Source organism: Blastocystis hominis (assembly GCF_000151665.1).
Source record: "Blastocystis hominis, Singapore isolate B (sub-type 7) whole genome shotgun sequence assembly, scaffold_0".
NCBI classification, from domain to species: Eukaryota; class Bigyra; order Opalinata; family Blastocystidae; genus Blastocystis; species Blastocystis hominis.
The window spans coordinates 326,071-351,865 of record NW_013171815.1 but is presented as its reverse complement, the minus strand read 5'-3'; the positions used below and the strand labels follow the sequence as shown (position 1 = coordinate 351,865).

At 52.1% G+C, this 25,795-nt stretch overlaps 11 protein-coding genes; 7 read left to right on the top strand and 4 right to left on the bottom strand.

Moving 5' to 3' along the window:
• Positions 1–5,467: 5,467 nt before the first annotated feature.
• GSBLH_T00006939001 (uncharacterized protein) lies at positions 5,468–6,368 on the bottom strand (the record flags this gene model as incomplete). Its single annotated transcript, XM_013038245.1, is given in 2 exon segments — positions 5,468–5,480; positions 5,491–6,368. 2 exon segments carry the CDS (start codon positions 6,366–6,368, stop codon positions 5,468–5,470), a joined length of 891 nt encoding a protein of 296 aa, XP_012893699.1.
• Positions 6,369–6,722: 354 nt separating this feature from the next.
• GSBLH_T00000097001 (uncharacterized protein) lies at positions 6,723–8,673 on the top strand (the record flags this gene model as incomplete). XM_013038244.1 has 6 exons in its annotated part: positions 6,723–6,780; positions 6,814–6,961; positions 6,995–7,051; positions 7,082–7,156; positions 7,190–7,254; positions 7,290–8,673. Exons 1-6 carry the CDS (start codon positions 6,731–6,733, stop codon positions 8,671–8,673), a joined length of 1,779 nt encoding a protein of 592 aa, XP_012893698.1. The 5' UTR covers positions 6,723–6,730.
• Positions 8,674–8,826: 153 nt separating this feature from the next.
• GSBLH_T00000096001 (uncharacterized protein) lies at positions 8,827–11,379 on the top strand (the record flags this gene model as incomplete). The annotated part of the gene is made up of 9 exons (XM_013038243.1): positions 8,827–8,907; positions 8,939–9,066; positions 9,098–9,180; positions 9,210–9,636; positions 9,667–9,683; positions 9,713–9,845; positions 9,874–10,358; positions 10,387–10,559; positions 10,594–11,379. 9 exons carry the CDS (start codon positions 8,827–8,829, stop codon positions 11,377–11,379), a joined length of 2,313 nt encoding a protein of 770 aa, XP_012893697.1.
• A 1,101-nt stretch (positions 11,380–12,480) lies between these two features.
• Positions 12,481–13,023, top strand: GSBLH_T00006020001 (uncharacterized protein; the record flags this gene model as incomplete). The annotated part of the gene is made up of 1 exon (XM_013038242.1): positions 12,481–13,023. One exon carries the CDS (start codon positions 12,481–12,483, stop codon positions 13,021–13,023), a length of 543 nt encoding a protein of 180 aa, XP_012893696.1.
• Positions 13,024–13,138: 115 nt separating this feature from the next.
• GSBLH_T00000095001 (uncharacterized protein) lies at positions 13,139–15,668 on the top strand (the record flags this gene model as incomplete). Its single annotated transcript, XM_013038241.1, has 9 exons — positions 13,139–13,204; positions 13,240–13,287; positions 13,323–13,650; positions 13,679–13,848; positions 13,877–14,082; positions 14,112–14,448; positions 14,480–14,761; positions 14,790–15,235; positions 15,266–15,668. 9 exons carry the CDS (start codon positions 13,139–13,141, stop codon positions 15,666–15,668), a joined length of 2,286 nt encoding a protein of 761 aa, XP_012893695.1.
• Positions 15,669–15,698: 30 nt separating this feature from the next.
• Positions 15,699–16,187, bottom strand: GSBLH_T00000094001 (uncharacterized protein). XM_013038240.1 has 3 exons: positions 16,124–16,187; positions 16,038–16,091; positions 15,699–16,007 (listed from the first exon to the last, which is right to left on the bottom strand). Exons 1-3 carry the CDS (start codon positions 16,139–16,141, stop codon positions 15,849–15,851), a joined length of 231 nt encoding a protein of 76 aa, XP_012893694.1. The 5' UTR covers positions 16,142–16,187; the 3' UTR covers positions 15,699–15,848.
• A 3,014-nt stretch (positions 16,188–19,201) lies between these two features.
• GSBLH_T00000093001 (uncharacterized protein) lies at positions 19,202–20,440 on the top strand. XM_013038239.1 has 5 exons: positions 19,202–19,525; positions 19,558–19,669; positions 19,700–19,771; positions 19,802–19,903; positions 19,933–20,440. The coding sequence occupies exons 1-5, from the start codon at positions 19,227–19,229 to the stop codon at positions 20,335–20,337; spliced, it is 990 nt and encodes a 329-aa protein (XP_012893693.1). The 5' UTR covers positions 19,202–19,226; the 3' UTR covers positions 20,338–20,440.
• A 27-nt stretch (positions 20,441–20,467) lies between these two features.
• Positions 20,468–21,111, bottom strand: GSBLH_T00000092001 (Ribosomal protein L15). XM_013038238.1 has 5 exons: positions 21,089–21,111; positions 21,030–21,055; positions 20,932–20,995; positions 20,822–20,897; positions 20,468–20,790 (listed from the first exon to the last, which is right to left on the bottom strand). Exons 1-5 carry the CDS (start codon positions 21,093–21,095, stop codon positions 20,493–20,495), a joined length of 471 nt encoding a protein of 156 aa, XP_012893692.1. The 5' UTR covers positions 21,096–21,111; the 3' UTR covers positions 20,468–20,492.
• A 143-nt stretch (positions 21,112–21,254) lies between these two features.
• On the bottom strand, positions 21,255–21,895 carry GSBLH_T00000091001 (uncharacterized protein). XM_013038237.1 has 4 exons: positions 21,860–21,895; positions 21,713–21,782; positions 21,590–21,678; positions 21,255–21,557 (listed from the first exon to the last, which is right to left on the bottom strand). Exons 1-4 carry the CDS (start codon positions 21,868–21,870, stop codon positions 21,290–21,292), a joined length of 438 nt encoding a protein of 145 aa, XP_012893691.1. The 5' UTR covers positions 21,871–21,895; the 3' UTR covers positions 21,255–21,289.
• Positions 21,896–22,275: 380 nt separating this feature from the next.
• GSBLH_T00000090001 (uncharacterized protein) lies at positions 22,276–24,460 on the top strand (the record flags this gene model as incomplete). The annotated part of the gene is made up of 6 exons (XM_013038236.1): positions 22,276–22,532; positions 22,564–22,684; positions 22,719–23,164; positions 23,194–23,692; positions 24,028–24,422; positions 24,454–24,460. 6 exons carry the CDS (start codon positions 22,276–22,278, stop codon positions 24,458–24,460), a joined length of 1,725 nt encoding a protein of 574 aa, XP_012893690.1.
• A 501-nt stretch (positions 24,461–24,961) lies between these two features.
• On the top strand, positions 24,962–25,184 carry GSBLH_T00000089001 (uncharacterized protein; the record flags this gene model as incomplete). XM_013038235.1 has 2 exons in its annotated part: positions 24,962–25,021; positions 25,051–25,184. The coding sequence occupies 2 exons, from the start codon at positions 24,962–24,964 to the stop codon at positions 25,147–25,149; spliced, it is 159 nt and encodes a 52-aa protein (XP_012893689.1). The 3' UTR covers positions 25,150–25,184.
• Positions 25,185–25,795: the final 611 nt, after the last annotated feature.

Genomic DNA, 25,795 nt, shown 5'->3' with positions numbered 1-25,795 from the left:
ACACACCCTGCGACTACCTGTTCAGTTGGACTTTTTCAGACGCCGTAGGATCCGGTAAGATCTCTTCTACAACGTACGACACTTTCTTTTCACGAATCCAGCTCGCCGTGTTATCCCATTCAATCCCATACACACCTTTCTTTTCTACTTTCACAGAAAGAACATATCTTCCATTCCCAATGTACTCTTCTGAGTCTACTTTCATTCTTGTCAACTTGCCATTTTCAAGCAGTCCAAAATGGGAGACAATATCATAGGTATCTGTATAAAATTTCCATTTCAGAAGCGTTCCCTCCTTTTCGATGCGAATAGGCAGGATAAACGTAGACCCTGGCTGAATGACGACATTATTTCCTTTCAACAGTAGGGAGTTGCTGGGATCTCTACATAGAGTCATTCTTTCGTAGGATATCATACAAAAACATTGGCGACTCATTAAGGTACTGATGTAAACGGTCACTCATATCTCTGACTATAGAATCACCAGAAAAGAACGAAAGAAACGAAAAAAAGAATACGGACGAGTACTGTTGAACAAACATGCCATTTCTCTTTAACAAAATTCCTTTTTCTTGAGACCCTTCTCCAATTCCATTCGCAACTGCACCGTCGTTTCTACACGATCACCCCTCTCCTCTGCCCCCACTGTTCAGCGAGAGCTCCCTCAAGCGATACATGCTGTTCATTCCCAGTTTGATATTCTTCATATTCATCATCTCTACGCGTCACTCCTCTCCGCCTCGCTCACCCCTCCCCGTAAACTTCTCGCAGCAGTACAGCGCGAAGTACAGCGTCCGCATCGTTTCGAAATGCCCCAGCCCCGCGCACTCCACTTCGCGGCACGAGAACAGCGAGTACACGCCCAGCTGCAGCGACTGCAGATACGGCAGCTCTGCGCCTCACGCCCCTCCCTCGCTCCTACCCTCCAGCACCATCTTCTGCGCGTAATAGAACGCGTAGTTCCCGATTTCGACGGTCTCCAGCGCGACCAGGTCCTTCAATTCCAGCGCTTCGCTCGCCACGAACGCGTACGAGCGATTCTCAAAGCCGTCCTCCGGCCGCGCCGAGCCGATCGTGAGCTCGTGGAGCCTCGGGAGATCGCGCAGCGTGCACTGCGTGAAGTCTGCGAACGACCCATTGCCGATCACGATCTCTTCCAGCGCGGGGCAATCGACCACCTCGAAGACTTTCGGCGTTCTGCGGATCGCGTCCTGCAGCACAATCGCGTTCTTCGCGTCGCACCGACTGCTCGCCGTGAAGGAGTCCTCGCCCACGTAGATCGACCGCAGCTCCGGCATCCCTCTCACCTGGAACGCCGCGCAGTTCGGCGCCATTCCGTTCCCGATCACGATCCGCAGCAACCGCGGGAACGAACTCACGCTGAATTTCTTCATCTGGGGGAGAGGATTGCCGCGCATCAGCAGTCCCTGGTACATGTGCGCCTTCATCACGTCCTCCGCCTTCTCCACCACGAAGCACTCCCTTCCCGGCTGCGCCAGACTCGGCGGAATCTCTCTCTGCGCCGGCGTGACGACGGCTTCGGGGATGAACTGCGCGGCGTCGTCGAGAAACACCGTCGCGTAGGGGACTTTCCGGAACGCGGGCGCCTCGTCCGCGTCGGACACGAAGTCGAAGACGCGCGCGAAGCTCGCATCCGCGGGGAGCGAGGCGGGAATGGCGACGCCCTGCGTGTAGAGGTAGACGAAGTGGTTCACCAGCGCGAAGTCGCGGAGATAGAAGCTCTCGTCCTTGCTCTTGTCCTTCCCGATCAGCCTGCAGATGTCGCTCAGCGTCTACGCGTGAGAGCAGAACCGCGGGGATACCAGACGGGCCTTGTCGATGTGCTGGTAGAACCGGTAGAGGTCGGCGAAGTGCACGTAGTCGCTGTGCGTCCGGATGTCCTTGAAGAAGAGAAACGCCCGTTCCACTTCTTCCACCGTCAGCATCGACAGAATGCACCCCAGCGACGCCGGCTCCGCGCACGATAAAACCGCGGGAGGGACCGGCGAGCGCGACCCGCGGCGCTGCGAGGCCGATCTGGCGGGAAGCGAAGGCGCCACGCGGGTCGGTTTGGCGGGAAGCGAAGAGTCGCCGGAGACCGAGGCGAATTCCCGCGGGAGCGGGCGTGTCCGCGGGGGACGCGCGAGAGAAGCGGAATCGCCGGAAACGGAGGCGAAGATTTTGCCGCCATGACTGGCGGGACGCGAAGATCGCGGGGGAGAGGCGAGAAGATCCGCGGGAGCGCGGGGAGCCGAAGCGGGTAGCGGCGGGAGCGCCTTTTTCCCGCGGGAAGTGGTGTCGATGGCGGGAATGGAGGAGGAAAGGCGGGAAGAATCGGTGTCGAAGGAATTCGGAGAATAGGAATCGGAATAGGATTCCGAGTAGGAATAGGATTCCGAATAGGAGTCCGAGTCAAACGAAGACGAAGATGACGACGAAGATGACGAGGAATGGCGCGTCGAGCGGGGCGGGCCCCGCGGGGGGGCGGGGAGAACCGCGGGTCTGGGTTTGGGCTTGGAGGTGGAGGGAGGAGGGGGCGGAATTCCCGATTTCGCCTCGAATTTGGCCTCGAATTTGGGCTCGTATTTTGCCTCCAATTTTGCCTCCAGTTTTGCCTCCAATTTTGGCTTCGCCGAAGAAGGCGGAGGGGGCGGAATTCCCGATTTCGCCTCGAATTTTGTGTCGAATTTTGTGTCGAATTTGGGCTTGGAAGAAGAAGGAGGCGGAGGAGGAATCCGCGGTTTTGCCTCCAATTTTGCCTCCAATTTTGGCTTCGCGACAGAAGAAGATTCGGTCGGTTCGGTCGGAGCGAAGCCAAGGAAGGAATCGAAATCAAAGGCATCCAAAGCGGCGTTCTGGCCGGCAGAACCGACTCCCGAAGGATTCGGTGCGGTTTCATCGAACAAATCGATCAGCGTCGCTTCTTGTTCTGGCTCTTTCGTTTGTTTTTGTTTTTGTTTTTGTTTTTGTTTTTGTTTTTGTTTTTGTTTTTGTTTCGATGGCTGGGGCTGCGAATCCCAGAAATCTGACTCGGAATTGCTGAACTCTGACTCGGAATTGCTGAAATCCGAAGAAACGATGTCCGAAAACGAAGCCAATTCCCGCGACTTCGCAGCGGAAGTCGCCTCCGGTTTCCCCTTTTTCTTCAAGGGCTGCTTCTCCTTGATCTTGCCCTTCCCTTTCGGAACCACCTTCTCTTTGGGCTTTTCTTTAGGCTTCTCTTTAGGCTTCTCGGTAGCTTTGGGCTTCGACTTTTCGGCGATTTTCTCCTTCTCTTTGGGCTTCTCTTCAGGCTTGGATTCTTCTGCAGTTTTCCCTACAGCCTTTTCCTTGGGCTTTTCCACGATCTTCTCTTTGGGCTTCTCTTCAGGCTTGGATTCTTCTGCAGTTTTCCCTACAGCCTTTTCCTTGGGCTTTTCCACGATCTTCTCTTTGGGCTTTTCGGCGATTTTCTCTTTGGGCTTTTCCGCAGCCTTTTCCTTGGGCTTCTCCACAGCCTTTTCTTTGGGCTTCGCTTTGGGTTTCGTTTTCTTTTCGGCGCGCAAATCTTCGCTCGGTTCTTCCTTGGCTCTGCCCTTTTCCTTTTCCTTTTCCTTTTCCTTTTCCTTTTCCTTGGCCTTGTTTTCTTTGTTCCTCGCTCCATTCTCGGTCTTTTCGCTTCCCTTCTCTTTCCTGACCGTTTCATCCATCGAGCCCACCGACGCTTTCCGCGGTTTCCCATCGCTTCCGCCCTTCTTCTTCCTCTCGACCGTCCCCGCCGTCTGCGAATTAGACGATCGCAGCTTGGGCGATGCGACTTCCGCTGCGGGTTCCGCGCTGGCCTTGCCTTCGATTCGCTTCTTCGCCTTGTTTTCCGGAGACGAAATCGCGCTCTCCGCTTCCTTCGGCATCGCCGCGGGCAATTCCGAGCTGCGCTGCGAAGCAAGCCCGTCCTTGCCCATCGGAGGCACCGCATTCGAGTACCCCATCGATGGAATCATTCCCGCGGGAGGGAAGATCGGAGAACCCAACGCCGGGCCCGGTAGCGCGAAACCCCCACTCGGAACCTGCCCATACGGCGCCATCATCGCATTGGGCGGCAGATTTGGCGGCAGATTTGGCGGCAGATTTGGCGGCAAATCGGAGCCCGGGGGAGGGAGGTAAGGGAGAGAAGCGGGCTGGTAGACGGGAGCGGGAAAAGGGAGGCTCGAGGGAGGCGAAACGGAGGATTGGAGAGAAGACGCGGGTCCGTAGCCCAAAGGCGGACTGGATTGCGCGGGAGGAGGGAGGGAGGAGGGAGTTTTGGAAGGGGAGACGGAGTGGGCGGCAGAGGGCGGCGAAGAAATCGCGCTGGAGGGCTGGCTGGGAGAGTCGTCGCCTTGAAGCTTGTGCCGCACCACGGTCGCGTACATATTGAGATACGCTGGAACAGAATAAGCAGCAGAAGCAGCAGCAGAAGCAGAAGAAGAAGAAGAAGAAGAAGAAGAAGAGGCCTCCGCAGTGGGATAGGAAGGAACAGAAGGATTCGTTTCTTCCATCTTGGGATAGGAAGGAACAGAAGTGTTTTGATCCTCCATTTTGGGATAGGAAGGAACAGAAGGATTCGTTTCTTCCAGATTTGAAGCAGGCTGTGGCTTCGTATCGGCGAACTCTGGATAGGAAGGCACAGCAGGTACCTTTGACTTCGATTCTTCGACAACAGGATAGGAAGGTACCGGCAAACCATTCTCGCCTATCTTCGGATAGGACGGGATTCTTGATTTCTTTTCATCAACAACAACAGAAGCAGAAGCAGAAGCAGAAGCAGAAGCAGAAGCAGAAGCAGAAACAGTGAAAGAAGCAGGGTTTGAGGGAACGGACGATTTCTGCTCCTCAAAACTGGGGTAGGAAGGAATCGAAGATTCGGGAGAATCAAACGTCGGATACAAAGGAACCACAGGCTCATTCACTTCATCCAATTTGGGATAAGAAGGGATCGATGATTCATTCTTTTCATTCAAATCCGGGTAAGAAGGGATTTGTGAATCACTCTTTTCACTCAATTTGGGGTAAGAAGGGATCGATGATTCATTCTTTTCGTTCAAATCCGGATAAGAAGGGATTTGTGAATCACTCTTTTCGTTCAAATCTGGGTAAGAAGGGATTTGTGATTCATTCTTTTCATTCAAATCTGGGTAAGAAGGGATTTGTGATTCATTCTTTTCATTCAAATCTGGGTAAGAAGGGATCGAAGAGTCCCCCTCTTCATTCAAATCCGGGTAAGAAGGAATGGAAATATTGCCTTCATCAAAAGAAGGATACGAGGGAATCGCAGCAGCAGCAGCAGCACTCTTCGTTTCTTCCAATTTCGGGTAGGATGGAATGGACGCAGTCTCTGTCGACAAGTCTGGATAGGGCGGGATCGTCTCCTTTCGCATTTCATCCAACTTCGGATAGGAAGGCACCGCGCTGTTCTCCATTTCCACATCCATCGAAGGAACAGCAGCATTCACTTCATCCAACTTCGGATACGAAGGAATCGATTCCGGATACAGCGGAACCTCCGGTTTCTCCGTTTCCTCCTGAACGGGTTCCTCCACTTTCTCCCCCTCCTTCCACATCCCCACAAACTCCAAGGTTCCATCCTTTCGAAACAACCTTCCCTTTCCATCGCGCAAACCATTTCGAAACTTTCCCTCATACACACACATCCCTCCTTCAAACTCTCGGCCATTCCCATTTCGTTCGCCCTTCTCGAAATCCCCATGATAGACTATCTTGCCCAGCACGTACTCCGTTCCAATCCCTTCACGGCAGAATCCATCGTCACTTTCTCCATATCCCCCTTTATAAATCAAATTCCCGCTTTTATCGAATTCCGACATCTCAGATCCTTTAAAACGCTGGAGAATGCGGAATAAGCGCCCATTTTCGAACTGGCAAATGTCAGAAACCGTTCCATCCGAATGGTAGCGGTACACAATATCGCAATATTTCCCAGTGGATTCGTCGATCACGCCATTCGATTCCAACTGGTCTTTGTCATTGTACAGATACATCACATATTTTCCTGACTCGACCACCACAGAAGCATTTAACTTTTTTCCATCCACGTAGACTACATCAGCAACCACATTTCCTTCCTCGTCATATTCTCGACCGATTCCATTGCGCTTACCATCTTTATAATAGCCTTCATATACGATTTCGCCATGACTCTTGTCGTAACCATAGCCATTTTTCTCGTTTTGCGCAAACTGACCAAAGAAGATAGGAATACCACCATCATAAATTTCAACATCGCCTTCGATATTTCCATTCACAAAAGTGGCGTTTAGCAGACAAATCCCATTATCATCAAACAGCAAAGCTTTGCCGTCTAAAATATTCCTTTTATATTTACATTCCATATGCTCATCACTGTGAGGTGACTCAAAATAAACAGAAGCGTCTCCTTCGAGAAAACCATTTACAAGACTCGCTGTAATATGATCTATTACATATCCTTTCAGAAAGCCGGCGAGAGCATTCCTTGAATCCCGAGGATCCGCCTTATTTGATAATACTAAAACATCAGGCATAAAGCAATCTAAATTACTCTCCTCGCCGCCTGGATCCGGGAGAAAGCGAAGCATATAATATTAGTCCTTATGCAACTGTTTTTTTTGACCCACATCGAACGCTGAGCAAAGGATAACTTACGCATTCTTGCATCCAATGATAATTAAGATTAACAACCGGACATTCGAACACTTGGGGGAAAACTAGTGCTATGAGCAATCCTTTTCTTAGGTTGTTAGGAAGTGTAACAAACAATGAAGGGTTTTTCGCGATTGTTTGAGCTCATTCTTGTAGACGATTAAAAGATACCCTATTTCGGATACAAGAGGGAAGTACATGCGAAGTGCTAAATAATCTGGTATTCGTTATGGTGGATCAATCCGTCCTTTCCGCTTTTGACTGGTTCTTTGGAAAACCAACAACTTTCTTTATGGTTGTAAAGGTAGACAGGAGTGAACTCCAGCTAAATGGGTAGATGAATCTGGTGGACGACATTATGAAGGTAAAAGGGAAGGATACGATGTCACACGATGTTTGTATGATTCGGGGAATGTGAATATAGGAAATGTGCTCTCTGTTGCAAGACTTGCTGTTTCGAAAGATTAGCCATATTAACACCACAAATCAGCCATTTGCTGTAATAGTCTACCATTCACGATACGAGCTGTAGAATATCTACACGGATGAGAAGCAAACAGTTCTGAACACCTCGTTTTTCTCGCCTCTAAGCTACGAGTACGCTTGGAACCATCCCCGTTGATTTCCTGTAGAGAGTCGTTCGATGTGCAAATGACTCGCTGCTACATCCGTCTTCTTCCAGACATTCCCTTCGTACTTTTTTACGAAGACAACGGCGTGGAATACTGGATGGCTCAGGAATTCAACGAATCTGGCTCTGTAACCACCACACTCATCGACAATCACCACGAAATCGCCACTGACGCACTCGCTTCCGCCATCCAGCCACCATCCTCCAGCGAGCTCTGCACTTGCTCTCTCGCCACGATGATTCTTTCCTCCTCTTCGAGGTCTCTTCACCAGCAGCTCTTTAGCGATTTCAACGACTCGTTCGTGGCTGTGCTGCATCGTTTTCCGTTGGATTCCACTGCGATTTCGCTCTCTCCGCCTCTGACTGCGTCGTGCGAGCTGCTTTTGCGCTATTCCTATCAGCCCTATTCCACGTTTTCTTTGGATGCGGACCGATTTCACGAGGAATTGCAAGTGCTCCAGAGCATCAAATCGGGAACGTGGTCGATTCTCTCCGAGGAAATTCTGTCCACGTTGCCGGTTCAGCCATCGACTTCCCTGCAAACGACGTCGATTGATTACACGGACTTCATTTATCAAAAAGGACTGCATTGCGGATCGAAAGAGCAGCTCGCTGCGGACATTCGGCAGCATCTCAAGGCACTGATGACGCTGCCTTCGCCTCCCTTCGTCGCTCCTTCGAACCGCACACAACTCGCAGAACTCATTCGAAAGGGATTAAAGCAAGCAGTCTCCACGAACCGCGAAGAATCGATGCGCCAATGGAGCGAAGAAGTCGATTCGATCTCCGATTTGATTCCATTCTGGCTTGAAGTGGGTCTTTGGTCGCTCATGAATCGAGTCAGCGAAGCGTTCAATGCGCGCCATTTGCTCATCGCCGAGCTGACAATTCTTCCGGAAGAACAGCGAGATTGGAAGCATAGTTCGCTTTGGATTCTCTCCATTCAGCAGATGATCCGATTGCTCGGGTTTGCGTGTCTCATCGAGTTCATGGTATCATTCCTCCCGCCAGCTGAACCAAAGGTTCCTTCCCAGCCATCCGTTCTTTCATTCTGTGTGGACATTCTGCAGCGAGCCGTCGCTTCGTCTTCGGCTTCCACCATGCTGCTGTTGCTCCCTCCCGACCTGGCATCCAAGCTCCTCTCTTCGTTCCCTGCACCGGAGATCGTGCTGGTCGACAGAAAGCTGAAGAGTGGATGCGAACATCATTTGGAATTGAACGAAACTGAAACGCGAACCATGCAGTTTTTCGCGGCGAAACCGATGTTGAAGCAGCATTACCTCACGAAAGAGGAAGAGGACGACTTGGAGAGAATCGTCAAGGCGCACTGTGGAGAGGAAATTACAAGGGAAGCGATGAAGAACTTGGAGATGCGCAATGTGTAGGAGGGAGTGTGTTACGTGTGACGAATAGGTCTTTGCCGGTCCAGAATCACTTCTCCGAAATTGGTGTTTCGGTAAAAACAGGTATTACCTCTTTTTTGCCTGTTTGTTTGAAAACGAAGCCCAGCTTTTTTTAAGAGTCGGCCCTCTCCTTCGATGCGTATTCTCAACATTGCAGAAAAGCCATCTGTAGCGAGAGAGGTGTCAAATATCTTATCTCAGGGGCAATTACGTGCTGTTTGCTTTTTTCGACGAATTTATTTTGCAGAGAAAAGGAGAATCTCAGTATAATCCAATCTACGAGTTTCGTTGCCATGTTTTGTCACAAAGCGATGAGATGGTGTTTTCTTCGATGACAGGACATATGATGGAGTTGGATTTTCCTGACACATACCAGTTTGATTGTTTCTGTAGCGATCAAATGAAGATCGTGGAGGGCGGTAGATCCCGCGTCACTTTTCCAAGCTCCTGTCTTCAAGTCCGTGAACCCCAAAATGAAGGCTATATACAGTTTTTGCATTTAGTTGCGTGTCATCTAGAACAAATTCAAAACGAAGGCAGGAAGTGTCAAGCGCTCTGTCTTTGGCTGGATTGTGATCGTGAAGGCGAGAACATTGCATTCGAAGTGATCGATTGTGTGAAAAAGGTAAACGCCTCCGTGATGATCTACCATATCCTCTACACCCTTGCAATGATTTTCATTCCTTCACTGCACGAGCCCACTTCTCCGCCCTCATCCCTTCCGACATTTGGAACGCTGTCCGCACGCTCACCCCTCCCGATGAGAATCAATCCAAAGCCGCGGACGCGCGCCAGGAAATCGATCTCCGAATCGGCTGCGTCTTCACTCGCTTCCAAACCCTGCTGCTCCACAACGCCGCTCCTGAGGTGTCCAACACAATCTCCTACGGTCCTTGCCAGTTTCCGACGCTGGGCTTCGTCGTGGAACGCTATTTGCAGCGACAAGTCGGATTGGCGGGAGTCCGTTTCGATTAGAACTTCGTCCCCGAGCCGTTCTGGCTGATCGTGGCCTCGGTGAAAGCGATCGACCATGCGAGTCAAGGAACGAATCAAATCGTGAAGCTGAAATGGGCGCGAAACCATTTGTTCGATAAATTAGTGGTCGCTACCTTGTTTTCGCTCATCGCAAACGAAAAGAAAGGCGTGGTGTTGCAGTAGAAGTGATCGGGGTTTGGACACTAGAATGAACGAGCGAAAGAAAAGCAAGTTCAAGCCGCTTCCTCTCAATACCGTCGAACTGCAAAAGCGAGTCGCACGCCACTTGAAAATCAGCTCCGAAGAAACGATGAAGATCTGCGAAGCTCTCTATCAGAAGGGTTTCATCAGGTACGAACCGAATCCACCGCTGATTGGCAGCTATCCTCGAACGGAAACCGCGGTTTTCGCCGCGGGAACCGACTTCCAGAGTTTGATTCAAGTGCAGAGCGGCGCGAGCGACTGGGGAACCTACGCGCAGAAGCTTTTAGGCGGGGACTTCGCGCCGCCTCGCGCGGGGAAAGGCGACGACCACGCGCACCCTCCGATCCACCCAACGAAACTCCTGGAGCGCGTGAACGCGGGGAGCATCGGTGGCGGATTTGATGCATCGCGCGTGTTTGCGATTTACGAGTACATAACGCGGCACTTTCTGGCGAGCTGCAGTCGCGACAGCGTTCTGTCGGAGACGGGTAGAATTGGCGGGGAACTGCGAAGCAGAGCTGCAAGTGGGGATCGGGACGGAGCTGTTTTCGGCGAAAGGGACGATCATTCGCGAGCGAAACTATTTGGACGTGTTCAAATACGAGCGGTTGAACGAGAACACGCTGCCGTCGTTCGTGGTCGGCGAGGCCGTGGAAGTGGCGAGTTTGGGCGTCGAGGAAAGCACCACCGTTGTAGGGAGATGGCGTGGGTTGCGTCGCGTAGGCTCCCGAGCTGCTCTCCGAGCCCGAGCTCATCGCGTTGATGGATAAAGAGGGAATTGGGACCGACGCGACCATCTCGGAGCACATCGCGACCATCCAGAACCGCGACTACGCGAAGAAAACGCCCGCCAATCGGTTCACTCCGACGAACATCGGGCTGGCGTTGGTGGAAACGTACATGTACCTCCAGTACCCGCTGTACAAGCCGTATCTACGCGCGCACATGGAGCGCGAGTGCACGGCGATCAGCGAGGGGAAGGTGCACTTCCAAGAAGTCGTGGACAGCTGCATCGGCGAGATGTCGCTCGTCTACCAGGACGTGAACGCGAAGAAGGACGTCTTCCGCGACACCTTCGTCCAGTTCTTAAACAAGCGGATCCCCGAGCTGGCGCTGCCCGTCGCCTCCGTCGCCGCGCTGGTCACCGAGCATCTGATTCCCTGCGTCCAATGCGGCGGCGACCTCAACCTCATGGCGCAGAAGAAAGGAGAAACCGTGGTTCGGTTTCTGCAATGCCCCACGTGCGGCAACTCGCTGTCTCTCCCTCCCAAAGGCGCCATCGTCCCGCAGTCCTCGCGCTGCCCCATCTGCGCGTACTCGCTTCTGCAGATCCGCAGCGACAAGCCGGGAACCGACGGCTTCTTCGTCTGTCCGTTCTGCTACTCCAACCCTTCTTCGCGCAACCAACTCGACATCGAGAGCCTCCCTCTCGGCTTCACGCTGCCCTGCTTCAAATGCAGACACGCCTGCCCCTTCGCCAGTTTCATTCCGTTCCACGTTTCCACCTAGAGCCCGAGGAAACGCCCCTCTGTCCCTGCTACGCCTGCCGAAACGGCCGCCTTTTTCTTCGCCGTTCCCGCGCTGGCGGGAGTTTCAGCGTCCGCTGCTCCAATCCTGCGTGTCGCTGCGCGGTTCACTGCAATCCCGCGGTTATCGAGGACCTCCAAAAAAGTCCCGATTTGTGTCAACGCTGTTCAGGTCTCGGCTTTGCCCAGCTTTTATGCAGATTTGCTCGGCGTGGCCGTGCCGCTGCTTCGCGTTTTCCCGCGGGACGGGACCGCGTCTTCCCCGCGGGGATGGCAGGACTTCTGCGTGTGCGGGCATGACGCCATGGCGAAGCACAGCGGGCTCGGCTTTTCCCGCCCGATCGACCTCGCCGCCCCGCCCTTTTCCCCCGCGGAAATCGAGGCCTGCAGCAAGGAAACTCCCTCCGATGGCGCCGGGACGGGCGTTTCGTCGACCGGGGAAACCAGCGTCGTGGGAAGTGGGGAAACGGGGAACCGGTGAAACGTAGAACTGGCCTGGCTGGAGCCGATTGCGGCTGCCGCCAAGGCGAAGAAGGCGGGCGCGGCGGGCGCGGCGGGCGCGGCGGGCGTTTCCAATCGGGCGAAGCAAGAAGCCGCCAAATCTGGCACCGCGGTGCAGAAATACCCTCGAAAACAGGAATTCCAGAAATCGGGGGTCGTTCCGATCAGTGTTCCAAACCCTGTTCGACGCCTTCCCTCCCTCCCGAATGGTGTTCCGAATGGTGTTCCGAATGGTGTTCCGAATGGTGTTCCGGGTAGTGTTCCGGGTAGTGTTCCACCCCCTGTGCTGAACCAAAACACACAATACACTCCGCCTCCCTCCTCCTTTTCTTTTTCAAACCCCGTTCAAAACACATTTTATAATCAAAACCCCGTTCAAAACACACCCTATAATTCAAAACCCGTTCAATCGCAATATACTCAAAACCCCGTTCAATCCTCCTCTTCCTTTTCTTTCCACCCCAACACAAACACCACTCCTTCCCTCCCTCCCTACCCCGGTCAAACCCCCGGTCAAACTCCGGGTCAAATCCCCGGTCAAATCCCCGGTCAAACTCCGGGTCAAACCCCGGTCAATTCGCCCATGGTCATTTCCTGCCGCTGCGGGCTCCCCGCGGTTTTGCGGGAGGTCCGGCAGGGCAAGAACGTGGGTCGTCGGTTCTACTGTTGCTCCAAACCGCGGGAACAGCAGTGCAACTTCTTCGTGTGGGCCGACGATCCGCAAGCATCAAATCCGCAGCCCAATCCCACGCTTTTTGCTTCGCCGCCCGCCACTTCGATGAACCGCGGGAATAGTTCTGGTTTTGGGGGATACTCGAATTCGCCGCGGGAAATGGCGGAAGTCACGTGCTTCAAATGCGGGAAATTGGGTCATTTAGCGACGAATTGTCCCAATTCAACGAAGCGAAAGCGGCGAGAAACCGCGGCAAAAACACCGGCGAGGAAACGAACCCGCGAACGAAAGAAAACGGAGAAATCGGGGAAGCAGACGGGACGAGCGGGGAAAGTGGGGATTTTGGGGAGGGATAAAGAGCAGGGAAAGAGTAATGACTTCGTCATGGACTACACGGTGGATTATGGAGATGAGGAGCCTGATGATATGAACTATGTGTACTGGGAATCGTAGTGGCTTTAGCTGAATGTGTGTTTGTTCAAACTCAATTCTTTGATACGATGGATTCTTCCGAAATTGATCTGAATTCATTATCAGTGGGAGTATTACACAATGGATAATGAAATAGATGGCACAGCTCATTGCTGAGTGCAAGAAGAGGAATCTCCCTTCGGGTGGCAGCAAGAGTGAGGTGGTATGTTATTGTATGCTTACGAAATTATATCGTAGGTAAAACGATTGACAGTAGCGATTGAAACATCCAAGAACCTTAAAAGCGTATTCTAGTGAAATAAAGATTGGTAATGGAATAGAGTGAAAAGGAAGAAGAGAAAAAGCAGGAAAGCGCAAAACCTGAAGAGAGTGAGAGCGATGATGATATTGGTCCCATGCCTGTACCGAAAACGAGTCAAAACGACCAAAAGTCAAATGAAACCTCGGAGATGAAGGATGGTAATGAAGAGGACAGTGACAGCGATATCGGTCCCATGCCTACCAGTGTAAAGCGCGATAGTCCCACTAAATCACCTCAAAATGAGAAGAATGATGATGATGATGATGACATTGGTCCAGTTCCCACTTCTTCTGAATCCAAATCCTCTCCAAAAGAAGCCTCCTCCTCAACCCCTGCAGCTAAAAAGCGTATGATTCCTCTCTCTCTCTAATGAAGCTGTCTCGGCCGATGCGTACTACCTTTCGGACCTTCCCTCCGCGGCGATGTACGAGAAATCCTACACGCACCCGTCCATCGTGCTGCTCTCCTGCGTCACGCCCCACACCAACTTCCTCTACACCGCCAGCCTCAACGGCAGCGTCAAAATCTGGAAGAAGTTCCCCATCGTTTCCACGTTTCCACGTTTCTCCCTAGGGCATCGAGTTCGTCAAGCAGTTCTTCGCGCACCAGGCGCGCGTCGTGTCGCTGGTGGCCTCGGCGGACGGCCGCTTCGTGGCTTCCGCGGGGGAAGACAAGCGCGTTGTGATCTACGACACCGTCGCCTTCGACGTCATCCAGATCTTCTCGCTCGCCTTCGTCCCCGGCCCGCTCTGCTGGGCGCACGGGAGCTCGCTGAACGCGTACCCGCGGGGAGAGGCGTGGACCGTAGCCCGCTGCTGGCGATCAGCGACGCGGAGTCGCACGCGATCGGCGTGTATTCAATCGAAAAGCCGGAGCCGCTCTTCACGTTCCGCTACCACAAACAGCCCATCGTCGGACTTCTCTTCCATCCCACGCTCCATTTCCTCGTCTCTCTCGACCGGAGCGGCGTGTTCGCGTATTGGGAGCCGCAGGACGGAGCGCTTCCGAAGAATTCGATCGAATTCCGGTTCATGATCGCCACGGATCTTTATGTGTTCCGGAAGAACAAAGTTACCCCCATGACGCTCTCCGCGTCGCTCTCGGGCAATCGCATGGCCGTGTTTGCGCTCGATTGGAAGGTACGCGTCGCTTGGCTTCCCTCGGCGTGACCATCAGATGTACATCTTCGGCGTGACGACAGGCAAGCTCTTGCAGACCATCGACGAATCGGACGCGGCGTACGAATCCCTTTTCGCGCAGAACGGGCTTCTCGTCGACGCTTTCCACTTCGCAAAACGTCTAAAACTCGAAGCCACCATCCGCGAAAAAGTCCCGATTTTTGGAATTCCTGAAATCCAGGCGATTTCGGAAGGCCTGCAGTCGCCAATCAACTGCGTCTTCGACCGAAGCGAGCGTTTCGCGGTCTACGGGAGTCCGTTCGGCGTGAAAACGGTTAACGTACGATTTTGGCGGCACTGCGAAGCAGATCGCCACGGGCGAAACCGCGGGAATCCTGGGCGAAGTGGAGAAAACGGAGCGATTTCTGCACGTGTCTCTGTTCCAGGGCGTTTCGCGCGTGTCGTCGCAGCTGCAAATCGGGCTTCGCCGCGAGAAGAAAGAGGCGGGAGCGCTGCTTGCCGGGGCGAGCGATGTCCCCGCGGGGAAGCGATTCGCGGGGAGCGTGGAGGAAGCGAGCGACCCGTGCGTGTTCGCGACGTCCTTCGAAAAAAGGCGGTTTTTCGTGTTCTCGCGGCGCGAGCCGGATACGAGCGAAGAACCGCGGGACGTGATCAACGAGAAGGAAGTGGCGGAGGCGGATTTGCTGGAGGAGGAGGGCGCGGAGCCGGTGAATTTCCTGGCGAAGCGGGTCATTCTGCGGACGACGATGGGCGATATCGAGCTGGAGCTGTGGAAGGACGTGGCGCCGAAGGCGTAGGAGAGACGGAGAGGAATGAGCGGCAGCGTGGAGAACTTCTCGAATCTGTGCCGAAGCGGGTACTACGATAACGTGGTGTTCCATCGCGTGATCAAAAACTTCATGATCCAGACCGGAGACCCCACTGGCACCGGAAGAGGAGGAGAGAGCATGTGGGGAACGCCGTTTGAGGATGAGTACGCGAAGGGAGTCGAGTTCGATAAGCCGTTCTTGCTGGCTATGGCCAACAGCGGACCCAATTCGAATGGATCGCAGTTCTTTATCACGACGGCGCCAGCGGCGTGGCTGAATCGAAAGCACACGATTTTTGGGAAGGTGCTGAAGGGGCAGAGCGTGGTGAAGGACATCGAGAGAGCACGTGTGAAGAACGACACGACGTACCGTCCGTTCGATGACATGAAGATCGTCAGCACCGAGACGTACAAATAAAAAACGTGACGTGTTTGTAACAAAAAGGAGCGGAAAATTAGACTGTTACGCTAATACCATGCTAATTACACTAGAAAATTCAAGGATATCGCTCCTTGATAGCGCTTTGCAAATCAGTTTTACACATAGTGGATGAGCAACCGTTGACAGATGCTCAAAACTGAAATTAGATATTAGAGATTAGAAATTAGAGAGAGCAACCAGAAAATTGTCAGAAACATCAGAAGTTACTGAGGCACACGAATTTGAATCGTTTTCCACAATAGGGCACAGGATAGTATCACACGCGGGCGTATACACAAAATCAATTCCAATTTGCTTTCCCCGGCGATGATGCGGCTACAATGAAACATGGTCTCCAAAGCCTACCCTAGAAATTTTCTCTGCCGCAGGATAGCAACTAACGGGGAATTGGTCCATAATCTAATGTGTCAGTAATTAACGGAACAAGCTACATCGCTTTGAGAAATCATGTTATTAATACTGCTAAAAAGTCAAAGAGTACGAATATGAGAAACTGGTTAGAAAAATTTGTGGTATAAAGAGGGAGAAGGAACAATATTCCTTGTTATGTATCATTCTGAAAGAAGCAAGTTTGGCGGCAAATGGCATTCAATCCAGTCCTTTGCACTGAATTGTTTTTTCTTTTTTTCTCTCTCTCCCTGTCACAAATCGTTGTGAGTCAAACAAACTTTTGCACACATAGTTACTTAAAAAAACTGATTCACCAGCAAAGAAACCTTTTCCCGATTCTCCTCGTTCAGACAATTCTTTGTCAGAAGTTCTGCAAATCGGCTTTTAATCTCCCCTTTGCAGTAGTCGCGAATGGCCTCCGTTCCTACAATGTGTTATAGTCCTTCTCCACACCACACCGTTTTTCCACAGAAGCATCGAAACATCGTACAGATCCATGAGAATTTCGTTACAAACAACGGTCGACAACACAGCTTCCATGAATTGGAAGAACTCTCCAAACACGGGATAATGCTCCGGCAAAATCGACTCCAATCCTGAAAATGAGGGAAAACAGAGCAGACAAACGGTTCGCGATGATGTTGATCAGATGGACACAATGCTTGCAATACTGCAAAATCAGATCCAAAGGATCCGTCGACGTCTTCGAAAACTCGAATTTCGACTGCAAATTGGCCTGGTTGTCATTCAATCGCCGATGAATCGCTCGCAGCACTTCCACGAACTTTGCGTTCTGCACCAAACCCTGCAGGTCCCAATCTACAACACAGCCACGCTCTACGACGCACATCGCGCGATTTGGAACAGCAGGCAGAACGAAAATTCCAAAAATCGGGGGTTTTTATGCGAATAAATCAAAAGCGTGCAAATCCGCGTTACATACTCGGAATCGTTGCGAAGCAGGTTTACATTATCGCCTTTACATAAGTTTCGGATCTAGCGACGCACTGTGAGAGAGCGATGCGAGAAGCAGAGCAGTGGAGATCGTGATGATCTGCGGTGCGAGAGGCTCCGTGGAGTAAATAAACGCCTCGATTAGATTGAGCAGAGAGAAGAAGAGCTGCGTGTCGACGAGTTTGAGGCACTTCTTGTCGCGAAAGAAGGCGTGCAGAAGGTGCAGCGTGAGCAATCGGACGCGCGCCGCGATGTCCCGCGAATCTTTCACTCCCTCCTTCCCCAGCGACATCACCGACGACGCGTCGTCCGAGCTGGCGAGCAGCCCGATCAGCAGAGAGGGCAGCTGGAGGGAGATGAGGCTGTCGATCACCGCGGGGGAGTTCTGGATGAGGAGGAAGGTGACGCGGAGCAGCGGCTCGGACGGGTATTGCCGAAGATGGTCCAGGAAAAGCCGAAGATTGTTGGGCTCCACGATGATGTTGAGGAGGGAGTCTGCGGGTGAGGGACCGTGGAAACGGAGGTACGGTCGCAGAGCGTGCAGTAATAGAGGAATTGATGGAGGAAGAGAATCACGTTCATATTGTGCAGCGAGTTGAGTCGCTGGCAGATCTGATTCACGGTGGCCGCTTGGATGATCGACGGATGCTCCGCTAGACGTCAGAATCGAAGCTGTTTGGAGTACTGTTATAGCATAACAAGGCGAAGAGCGTCATCACGTAGTCCATGAGCACGTTGCTCTGCGTTTGGATCTGCGTGAAGCCGCCGGTGGTGAGCGTCTCGTCGTTCTCGTCGACGGGGAGGAAGCAGGGCTTGTACAGACACTCGTAGAGGAAGTGCAGCAGCGGCACGACCTCGGTGGCGTGCTGGCGAATCGTGTCGGCGGGGTGATTGCCGAAGAGACGGAGCAGGTAGATGAAGCAGAGCTCCACGATGTGGCTGTGCATCGGGTCCATGCTGAGACGCTGCACGAAGAGGAGAATGATGTTCTGGATCAACGTGAAGCCGATCTCGTTGATGAGCTTCGCGTGCAGTTGCTCTACAGTCGAGAAAAAGGGAAACGGGGAACCGTCCATGGCGAGCTGGTTCAGAATGACGATGAAAAACTCGCACATGAGCGGAGTGGATTCGCTGTTCTCGAACAATCGACGCAGGATCGCGATTAGATCGTTCTTAACGAACAGCTCCGTGCATTCCGCTAGCGATGAGAGAGAGGGAGCCGAAAGGCGTACAGAGTTGGGCTAACGAGGAAACCAGTTTGAGAGTGTAGGTTAACACGAAAATATTGTACTCGGAGTAGCTTTGGAGGATGAGAGGCGCGATCGAGCACAGTTTCTCGATAATTCCCTTGGGCAATCGGTGCACTAGGATATACATAGTGGTTGACAAAAGGAATACATTCCTGGAATGAGGATTCTAGAAAGAGTAGAATCAACTCGCAAACAGAACAGTTCGGCCACTGACAAACGAACAAATCGACAATCGCATCAAGAAACTTCTTGTCCTGTTGGATGATTTCGAACAACGCTACATTTAAAATAGATATCGGAACGTACGTTCCCTCAGATATATAACAGTATGCATGTAGACTCCCAGGCTTTCTCCCAAAAAATAGCTGTCATACGATTTACTCTTTGAAGCATTCACAAAATACTGGCAAGTATCCATTAGCAAACTTAGGAGTTCATTATCAACTTCCTTGATTGACTTCTTCACCAAGGAACTGTGAAGCAATTTATATGTAGGAATCATGTACTGCAGATTGTTTGGGTCCTCTGATTCCATGATATAGCGAATTTGTTGCATGGTTTGAGTTTGATCAATGGCCATCCGTTTCTCACTTGATATAGGCAGACAGACAGGATACAACCGAAATAATATACAATTTGATTATAAACTCTCACAGAAGAGTAATTTTTGAAAAGTCACACTGCGGTCCTGTGTCCATAATTCGATTCTCTGAGAAAGGTTTCAATAACTTAAAAAACACATTCGAGCATGTTTTGTCTCACTTTTAAACCGTGTGTTTTGCATTTAAAAGAACGGTGGAGCACACTGCCTCTTCCCAAATCGGCTCACGCGTAAACAAACAATCGACTTTCTCTCGATGAAACTCCAGAGCTTTGAAACTCCTTAGACCTCCACCAACACATAAATCGCATCTTGTTCATTTTTGCATAGTAACAAAAGATGGCATTCAGTAAGTATTTGTTTCCTTCACAGGATCGACATTGCTTTGCTGAAATACTAATTTGTGATGTAGATGAAGGTGGTCGTGGAAGAGGAGGGTTTGCTGGAGGTCGTGGAGGTCGTGGTGGAGCCCGTGGTGGAGCCCGTGGAGGTCCTCGTGGTGGAGGCCGTGGAGGTCCTCGCGGAGGCGCTGCAGGCGGTCGCGGAGGTCGTGGAGGCGGTCGCGGAGGTCGCGGAGGTGCCCGTGGAGGACGTGGAGCTCCTCAGCGCACACCTAAGGTAACCGTGGAACCTCATAAGTATTTGAAGCGAACGTGCTCGTGATGGGTAGATTCGAAGGAGTGTACATCGCTCGGTCAGCCAAGGAAGATGTTCTGTGTACTCGCAACTTTGCCCCTGGCTGCACTGTCTACGGAGAGAAGAAGATCTCTGTCGACCTTCCTGTAGCGATGTGGCGTGTTTCTGACCAGCAGGGCTCGACGGGAGAGAAGATCGAATACAGACAGTGGAACCCGTTCCGTTCGAAGCTGGGCGCTGCCATTCTGGTAGGGGATCGCCTTCCTCCTCGATTGTAGGGTGGTATCCGCAACATCTTCATGCAGCCCGGCAGCAAGGTGCTTTATTTGGGAGCTGCTTCCGGCACGACGGTCTCGCACGTCTCGGATATCGTCGGACCGGTAGTTGCGTGGAGAGAGGTTCATGGCAGGAGGGCGCCGTCTACGCGGTGGAATTCTCGCACCGCCCTGGCCGCGATCTGCTGAACGTCGCGAAGACGCGCACGAACATCGTTCCGATCATCGAGGATGCGCGCCATCCGCTGAAGTACCGCATTCTGGTGCCCATGGTGGACACGATCTTCGCGGATGTGGCGCAGCCGGACCAGGCGCGTATCGTGGGTCTGAACGCGAAGTACTTCCTGAAGGACGGCGGGCACTGCGTGATCTCCATCAAGGCCAGCTGCATCGACTCTACCGCCTCCGCGGAGGCCGTGTTTGCCGCTGAGGTGCAGAAGCTGCGCGAAGAGAAGTTCAAGCCGCTGGAGCAGCTGACGCTGGAGCCGTACGAGCGTGATCACGCGATGGTGACGGGCGAGTACCGACCGAACGCGTAGAGAGGATAGAAGAAGAGAATGAATGAATGAATGATTTGATTTAATTGAATGAATAAAAGAATGAATGAATGGATGAATGAAGAGATTGTTTATGTGCTTTATCCGCTTGTTTGATAGACACAAACACAGCCATATCGATACACCAAGCCTCTTCTTTAAGCAGTCAGAATGCAGGCACCTCCAGCAGCCTTGATCTTCTTCTCAGCAATGCTGCTGACGAACTTGGCCTTCACCACAATCGGTCTCTCAATGCGACCTCTGCCGAGGAGCTTGAACACTCCGTGAGCCTTGAGGTCGATCACAGGAGCCTTGGTGGTGTCCTTCATGGCCTGCTGCTGAGCCTCTTCAGGGAGCAGATGCCACAACTCGTCCACGTTGATGGTGGGGCAGTACTCGGTGTTACGCTTCAGGTGGAAGTGTCTCATACCGACCTTTCCGAAATATCCAGGGTGGCTAGATTCGAACAATCGGGAAAACCCCTTACAACTTATCGAAAAGGATACGCAGGTGGTGAAGACCTCCGGCCTTACCACGTCCTGAGGGATGGCAACGATGCTTACCTACAAATCACCGAACATGCCGAAACGAGCCTACCAATACGACCGTGACCAGCACTCACGTGACCTCTGGCTTTTCTGTTCTTGCTAAATCTAGAAGGCTACAAACTGGTGAGTAATCTCAACTTTGGCAACGAGCGCACTAAACGAGCGTATACGCGCTCAGTAATTCAAACCCTCATTTTTCACGCAACTTACCATATTAACAGTTGGTGATACCGATAACTACTGAAGAACCAGAAAGGGACAGGCGAAATCAATGGTCAGAATAAAACCGGGGAAATAGCCGCGATTTCTGGAAATCTTATTTCGACCATCGCCCTCGATCGATTTAAATCGATTTTGTGCAACAAACAGCGCAGAACATCGTATTCTTCTTCATCGTAAGAAAAGCTTTAACTATGAGGCTTCTCCTTCTTCTGGCGGAACAGAGCGAGCAAGGAGGTCTTCGACACGCACACCACCTTGAAACGCACTCCGGGAATATCTCCCACGGCGTGTCCAGAACGACCGAATCCAGCAATCAGCACCTCGTCGTTCTCATCCACGTAGTTCAAGCAACCATCGCGAGGAACGAAAGCGGTGATCTTCTTGCCGTTCTTGATCAGCTGCACACGCACGCACTTACGAATGGCAGAGTTGGGCTGCTTAGCCTCCACTCCCCTAACCATCACTCCACACCACGAAACACGTACACCTTCTCGAGGACAATTCCCTTGGCCATGGTAGCTCCTCCGAGCACGTTGGCCTTAATGGAAGAGATGTTGTGTCCCTTCTTGTACTTCTACACCGTCAGACACTTCACTTCCGCAAATTACCTTATCGGCCCAACGCTCCTGGCGACGGACAACACGCAGCTTACGAGCAGCACGAATACCACAAGGTTTTCTATTTTAGGATATTAGAACGGTTCATTCGACAGAAACAACACAGTTCACAACGGCACAACTCGATTCGCCACCTACCCTTTACCCATTCTGATTAATCGTAGAAATAACGAAGAAGAATAGTTATTGTAAGACGAGCTCTCACATATACCAGACTAGAATAATGCACCCCTGGGTGAGACAGCTCTGTATTTGTTTCTATATCAATTTGAAGAATAGGGATTCCCCTAATTCGTATTGATTTTCATTATTTCATTGCTCCGATTCAATAGAAATAGCTTTTTGCAGCCACTTAGAAAAGTACGAACGTACTCAATTAGGAACACGCGCACACACGTTTTCATTTTGGAGAAGCACTCACCTTGTCGTTAGAATCAATAGCAAATTCAATTTTCAGTAATTTACATACAAGTCCACGAGTTTTCTCGTTTCGAAACTTCATGAATAGTCATTTTCCGCTTCCCTTCTTTCCTGTTTGCCTTATTTGTTCATAAATGGGAATTCCTACATACACCCGTTGGTTATGCAGAAAGTACCCATTGATTCTCAAGTCACTGTCTGATCCCGATTCTCCTGCTCAGCGAGATGGAAATACGTCTTCGCAGCAGCAGCAACAACAACAGCAACAACAACCTCCCGTGTTTGATAATTTCTACATCGACATGAACGGAATCATTCATGACTGTGCCCATGGACAAATTCTCGGGTCAACTCCAAGGAACACGGATGATGTATTGGAGAACTTGCAAAAGTGAGTGTTGCTGATCTTGTGTTCCTTGTAGTTACTTGGATCGCCTCATAACGGCTGTGAATCCCCGGAAGTTGCTCTTCATGTCTGTCGATGGAGTTGCTCCCAAGGCCAAAGTGAAAGAACAAAGAGGGCGTCGTTTTCGTTCTGGCTATGTATGCTGTTGATATTATGTTCGGTAAATGGTAGGAGAGTGTGGAAATCAAGCAACTGGAAGAGCAGTTGAAGAAGGAGATGATCGCTGAGGGCTTCCAGTTTCCTCCGGACGTGGAAGAAGAGGAGGAAGAGTCGTTCAACTCTCTGAACATTTTCCCGGGCACCGACTTCATGTCGGAGCTCCAAGTGTTTTTGGATTACTACGTGACCAAGACGCTCCAGTCCAACGAAAAGCTGCAGAACCTGAACGTCCTCATCAGCGACAGCGACGTTCCCGGCGAGGGCGAGCACAAGATCATGGAGTTCATTCGCTCGCAACGCACGCAGCCGGACTATCTCCCGAACCAAACGCACATCATCCACGGCCTCGACGCGGACCTGTCCATGCTGGCGCTTTCTTCGCACGAGCCGCTCTTCTACATCCTCGTCGAGCAGCTCTTCATCACGCGCTGCGCGATCTGCGGCGCTCCCGACCACTCGTTGCAGCGAAAATTCGCCTCCACCGTAGAACGCGCGAATGCGTGAAGCTGCCTCGAAAGAAGCTCGGCGCGAGCACCAAGGACGACAAGTTCTACCACCGTCCGCTGCAGGTGATCTCCATCAAGACGCTCCGCGATTATTTAGACCTCGAAATGCGCCCCGTCGCCTCCCAGATGAAAATCCCGTACAATCTCGAGCGCATCATCGACGACTACGTCTTCCTCTGCATCTTCGTCGGAAACGACTTCCTCCCCTCGCTCCCCCTCTTCGACATCCGCGAGGGCGCCGTCACCATGCTCCTCAATCTCTACCGACGCCTCCTCCCCACCTGGACCGACTACATCATCCGTCCCGGCGGCGAGATCAACTACCTCCAGGTCCAGTCGCTCATGCGCGAGGTCTACGCCAACGAGGGCAATATTCTCCGGAGGAAGCGGCTGTTTGGACGGTACACGGTGGGACGGCTGAAACGCCCCGCGGTGCAGGCGAGCTCGACGAAACCGCCAGAATTGGGGGACGAAGAAAGCGTGAAGCTGGTGAATCTGTTTATTAAGCACATGGTGGAGAATGTGGCCAACGTGGCCAATCGGGACAGTAAGGACAATAAGGCCCATGCGGTCAATGCGGTCAATGGGGTCAATGGGGTCAATGCGGTCAATGGGGTCAATGGAGGGTCTGAAGGGAGTCTGGAGAAGAAAGAGAAGAAGATGGTGGACTACGTGAAGGCGATTCAGATGTACGTGTCATCGATGGAACACTAATCGGTCAGATTCGATCTTCGTCTTCGCCAGCTGGTCAAAGACTACTACAACAACGTCCCCAAAAACGACGTACCCCCTTCGATCCCGCCCTCATCGCCTAGGTGGACTACGGCAAGCCGGGCTGGAGCGATGCCTACTACCGCCAGAAATTCGGTCTGGATCCGAGTGATCGGGTTTCGATCGAGCGCGTCTGCCAGGAATACATGCTGGGACTGGCGTGGATTATGCGCTATTACTGCACGGGCTGCGCGTCCTGGGACTGGTTCTACCCCGAGCACTACGCGCCGCTTCTTCGCGACCTCTCCGCGATGAACAACGTGACCGTTTCCTTCTCGCTGGGGCAGCCAATCAGCAAGCTGGAGGCGGTCATCGCGGTAGGCTTCGCTTGCTCTGAGCCACGTAGACGCGCACGCCGTTCGACTCCATCCTCCCGCCCGAGCTGGAGCAGCTGGTCTCCACGCCGGACACCAAGCTCTACAAGTACTACCCGAAGCAGGTGCGCGGCGGAGGCTCGGCTGAACGCGTAGTTCGTGATCGACGGGAACGGAAAGCGCGTGCGGTGGATGGGCGTCGCGCGCATTCCCTTCCTCGACTTCGACGTGCTCCACAGCGAGGTGCAGCGCGTGCTGCCGTCGCTGCCGCCGGTGCTGCAGCAGAGAAATCGGGTCGGCGCGACGCGGCTTTATGTGGGAAATGGAGAGAGAGCGCGATGAAGTAGATGCATCGGCAGCATCCGATGGCGTCGAGGATGGAGCTGGGAGCGGGGGAAGTCGAGATGAAGGCGGGCGCGGAGTCGATCGCGGGAGTGTGGAGGCCCACGCAGATGCGTAGGGATCGGCGGGTTGCTGGGAGGTAGACGATATTTCGAAGGTGAACTCGCGGTTCCCCGCTGTGCAGAATTCGGAGGTGCTGTGCGGAACGTTCGAAGCGGCCAAGATCGACCCGTCGAAGCTCTCCAAGTTGCTCCCAGGGATTCAGCTGAAGGAAAATCCGCTGCTGCATCAAAACATTCAGATCAAAGAGCCGCGCAATTGGATGGGTGTGAGCATCTCGGATCTGGGGCGCGGCTATGCATGGTCGGACTATATTCAGTTGGTAGGAGTGGGGGAGAGCGTCGATTGTAGCGTTTTTATCATTCCCATGGAAGGGGTCGGCTTCCGAAGCGGGACGCGCTGTGTCAGTTGATGCGAGCCTCGAGAGTTCTTTTTAGAAAGCTTCATTAGAGATGAAGTTGAGAGAGTGGTTTGAATAGAAGGAATGATGTTTGTTATGCATTAAAGGATCGTTGATCGTTGATCGCTGATCACTGATCACTGATCACTGATCAGCGATCACCCGGTTGATTGATTCAAAGCAAACAAGGGTAGAACAATCTCCATAGTATGACAAATACAACAACCATAAAAACAACTAAAACACACAGACCCGAACCTTGACCTAGAGACATCGCCTCCGAAATGCGTTTCATCGTGGTAGCAAATGAACCCTGAAGACCGTTCATGCTATGATCCTATGTTACAGACAAAAAATACGCGCTACCATTTCATCGAGGAACTTGTTCTGACTCCGGACTTCTGCACCTATATCGACCGCGAGCTAGAGAATCAAATAAACGGAAAGACACTACGTTCCGTAGAGAACTCACCTTCTCTTTCAACAGCGAGATTCTTTCGTCGTTTTCTTTTTCGAGAAAGGACTGTGAGGATCGGCTGTTCTGTTCGGATCTCCCACTCTTTTCATCAACGTGTTAAGGCAAACAAACTACCTCAAGGAGATCGTATTTGTCCTGTTGGATTCCTCTTCGCATCATGGAATCGAGCGTTCTGTTCTGAATGGAATGAAAAGTAGGAAATCGGGCTTATTTTTGCA

What these genes read in the sequence shown, in the direction of transcription:
- GSBLH_T00000091001 (XM_013038237.1), bottom strand. An exon ending in AGGAGCGTTGGGCCGATAAG is followed by an intron (nt 21,679 to 21,712) that starts GTAATTTGCGGA and finishes CTGACGGTGTAG; the next exon opens with AAGTACAAGAAGGGACACAA. An exon ending in GGAATTGTCCTCGAGAAGGT is followed by an intron (nt 21,558 to 21,589) that starts GTACGTGTTTCG and finishes AGTGATGGTTAG; the next exon opens with GGGAGTGGAGGCTAAGCAGC.
- GSBLH_T00000093001 (XM_013038239.1), top strand. Translation starts at nt 19,227, where the DNA reads ATGGCATTCAGTAAGTATTTGTTTCCTTCACAGGATCGACATTGCTTT. An exon ending in AGATCTCTGTCGACCTTCCT is followed by an intron (nt 19,670 to 19,699) that starts GTAGCGATGTGG and finishes TCTGACCAGCAG; the next exon opens with GGCTCGACGGGAGAGAAGAT. An exon ending in TCTCGGATATCGTCGGACCG is followed by an intron (nt 19,904 to 19,932) that starts GTAGTTGCGTGG and finishes GGTTCATGGCAG; the next exon opens with GAGGGCGCCGTCTACGCGGT.
- GSBLH_T00000092001 (XM_013038238.1), bottom strand. An exon ending in TACGCTCGTTTAGTGCGCTC is followed by an intron (nt 20,996 to 21,029) that starts GTTGCCAAAGTT and finishes ACCAGTTTGTAG; the next exon opens with CCTTCTAGATTTAGCAAGAA. An exon ending in CGTATCCTTTTCGATAAGTT is followed by an intron (nt 20,791 to 20,821) that starts GTAAGGGGTTTT and finishes GTTCGAATCTAG; the next exon opens with CCACCCTGGATATTTCGGAA.
- GSBLH_T00000094001 (XM_013038240.1), bottom strand. An exon ending in CGGCAGAGAAAATTTCTAGG is followed by an intron (nt 16,008 to 16,037) that starts GTAGGCTTTGGA and finishes GTTTCATTGTAG; the next exon opens with CCGCATCATCGCCGGGGAAA.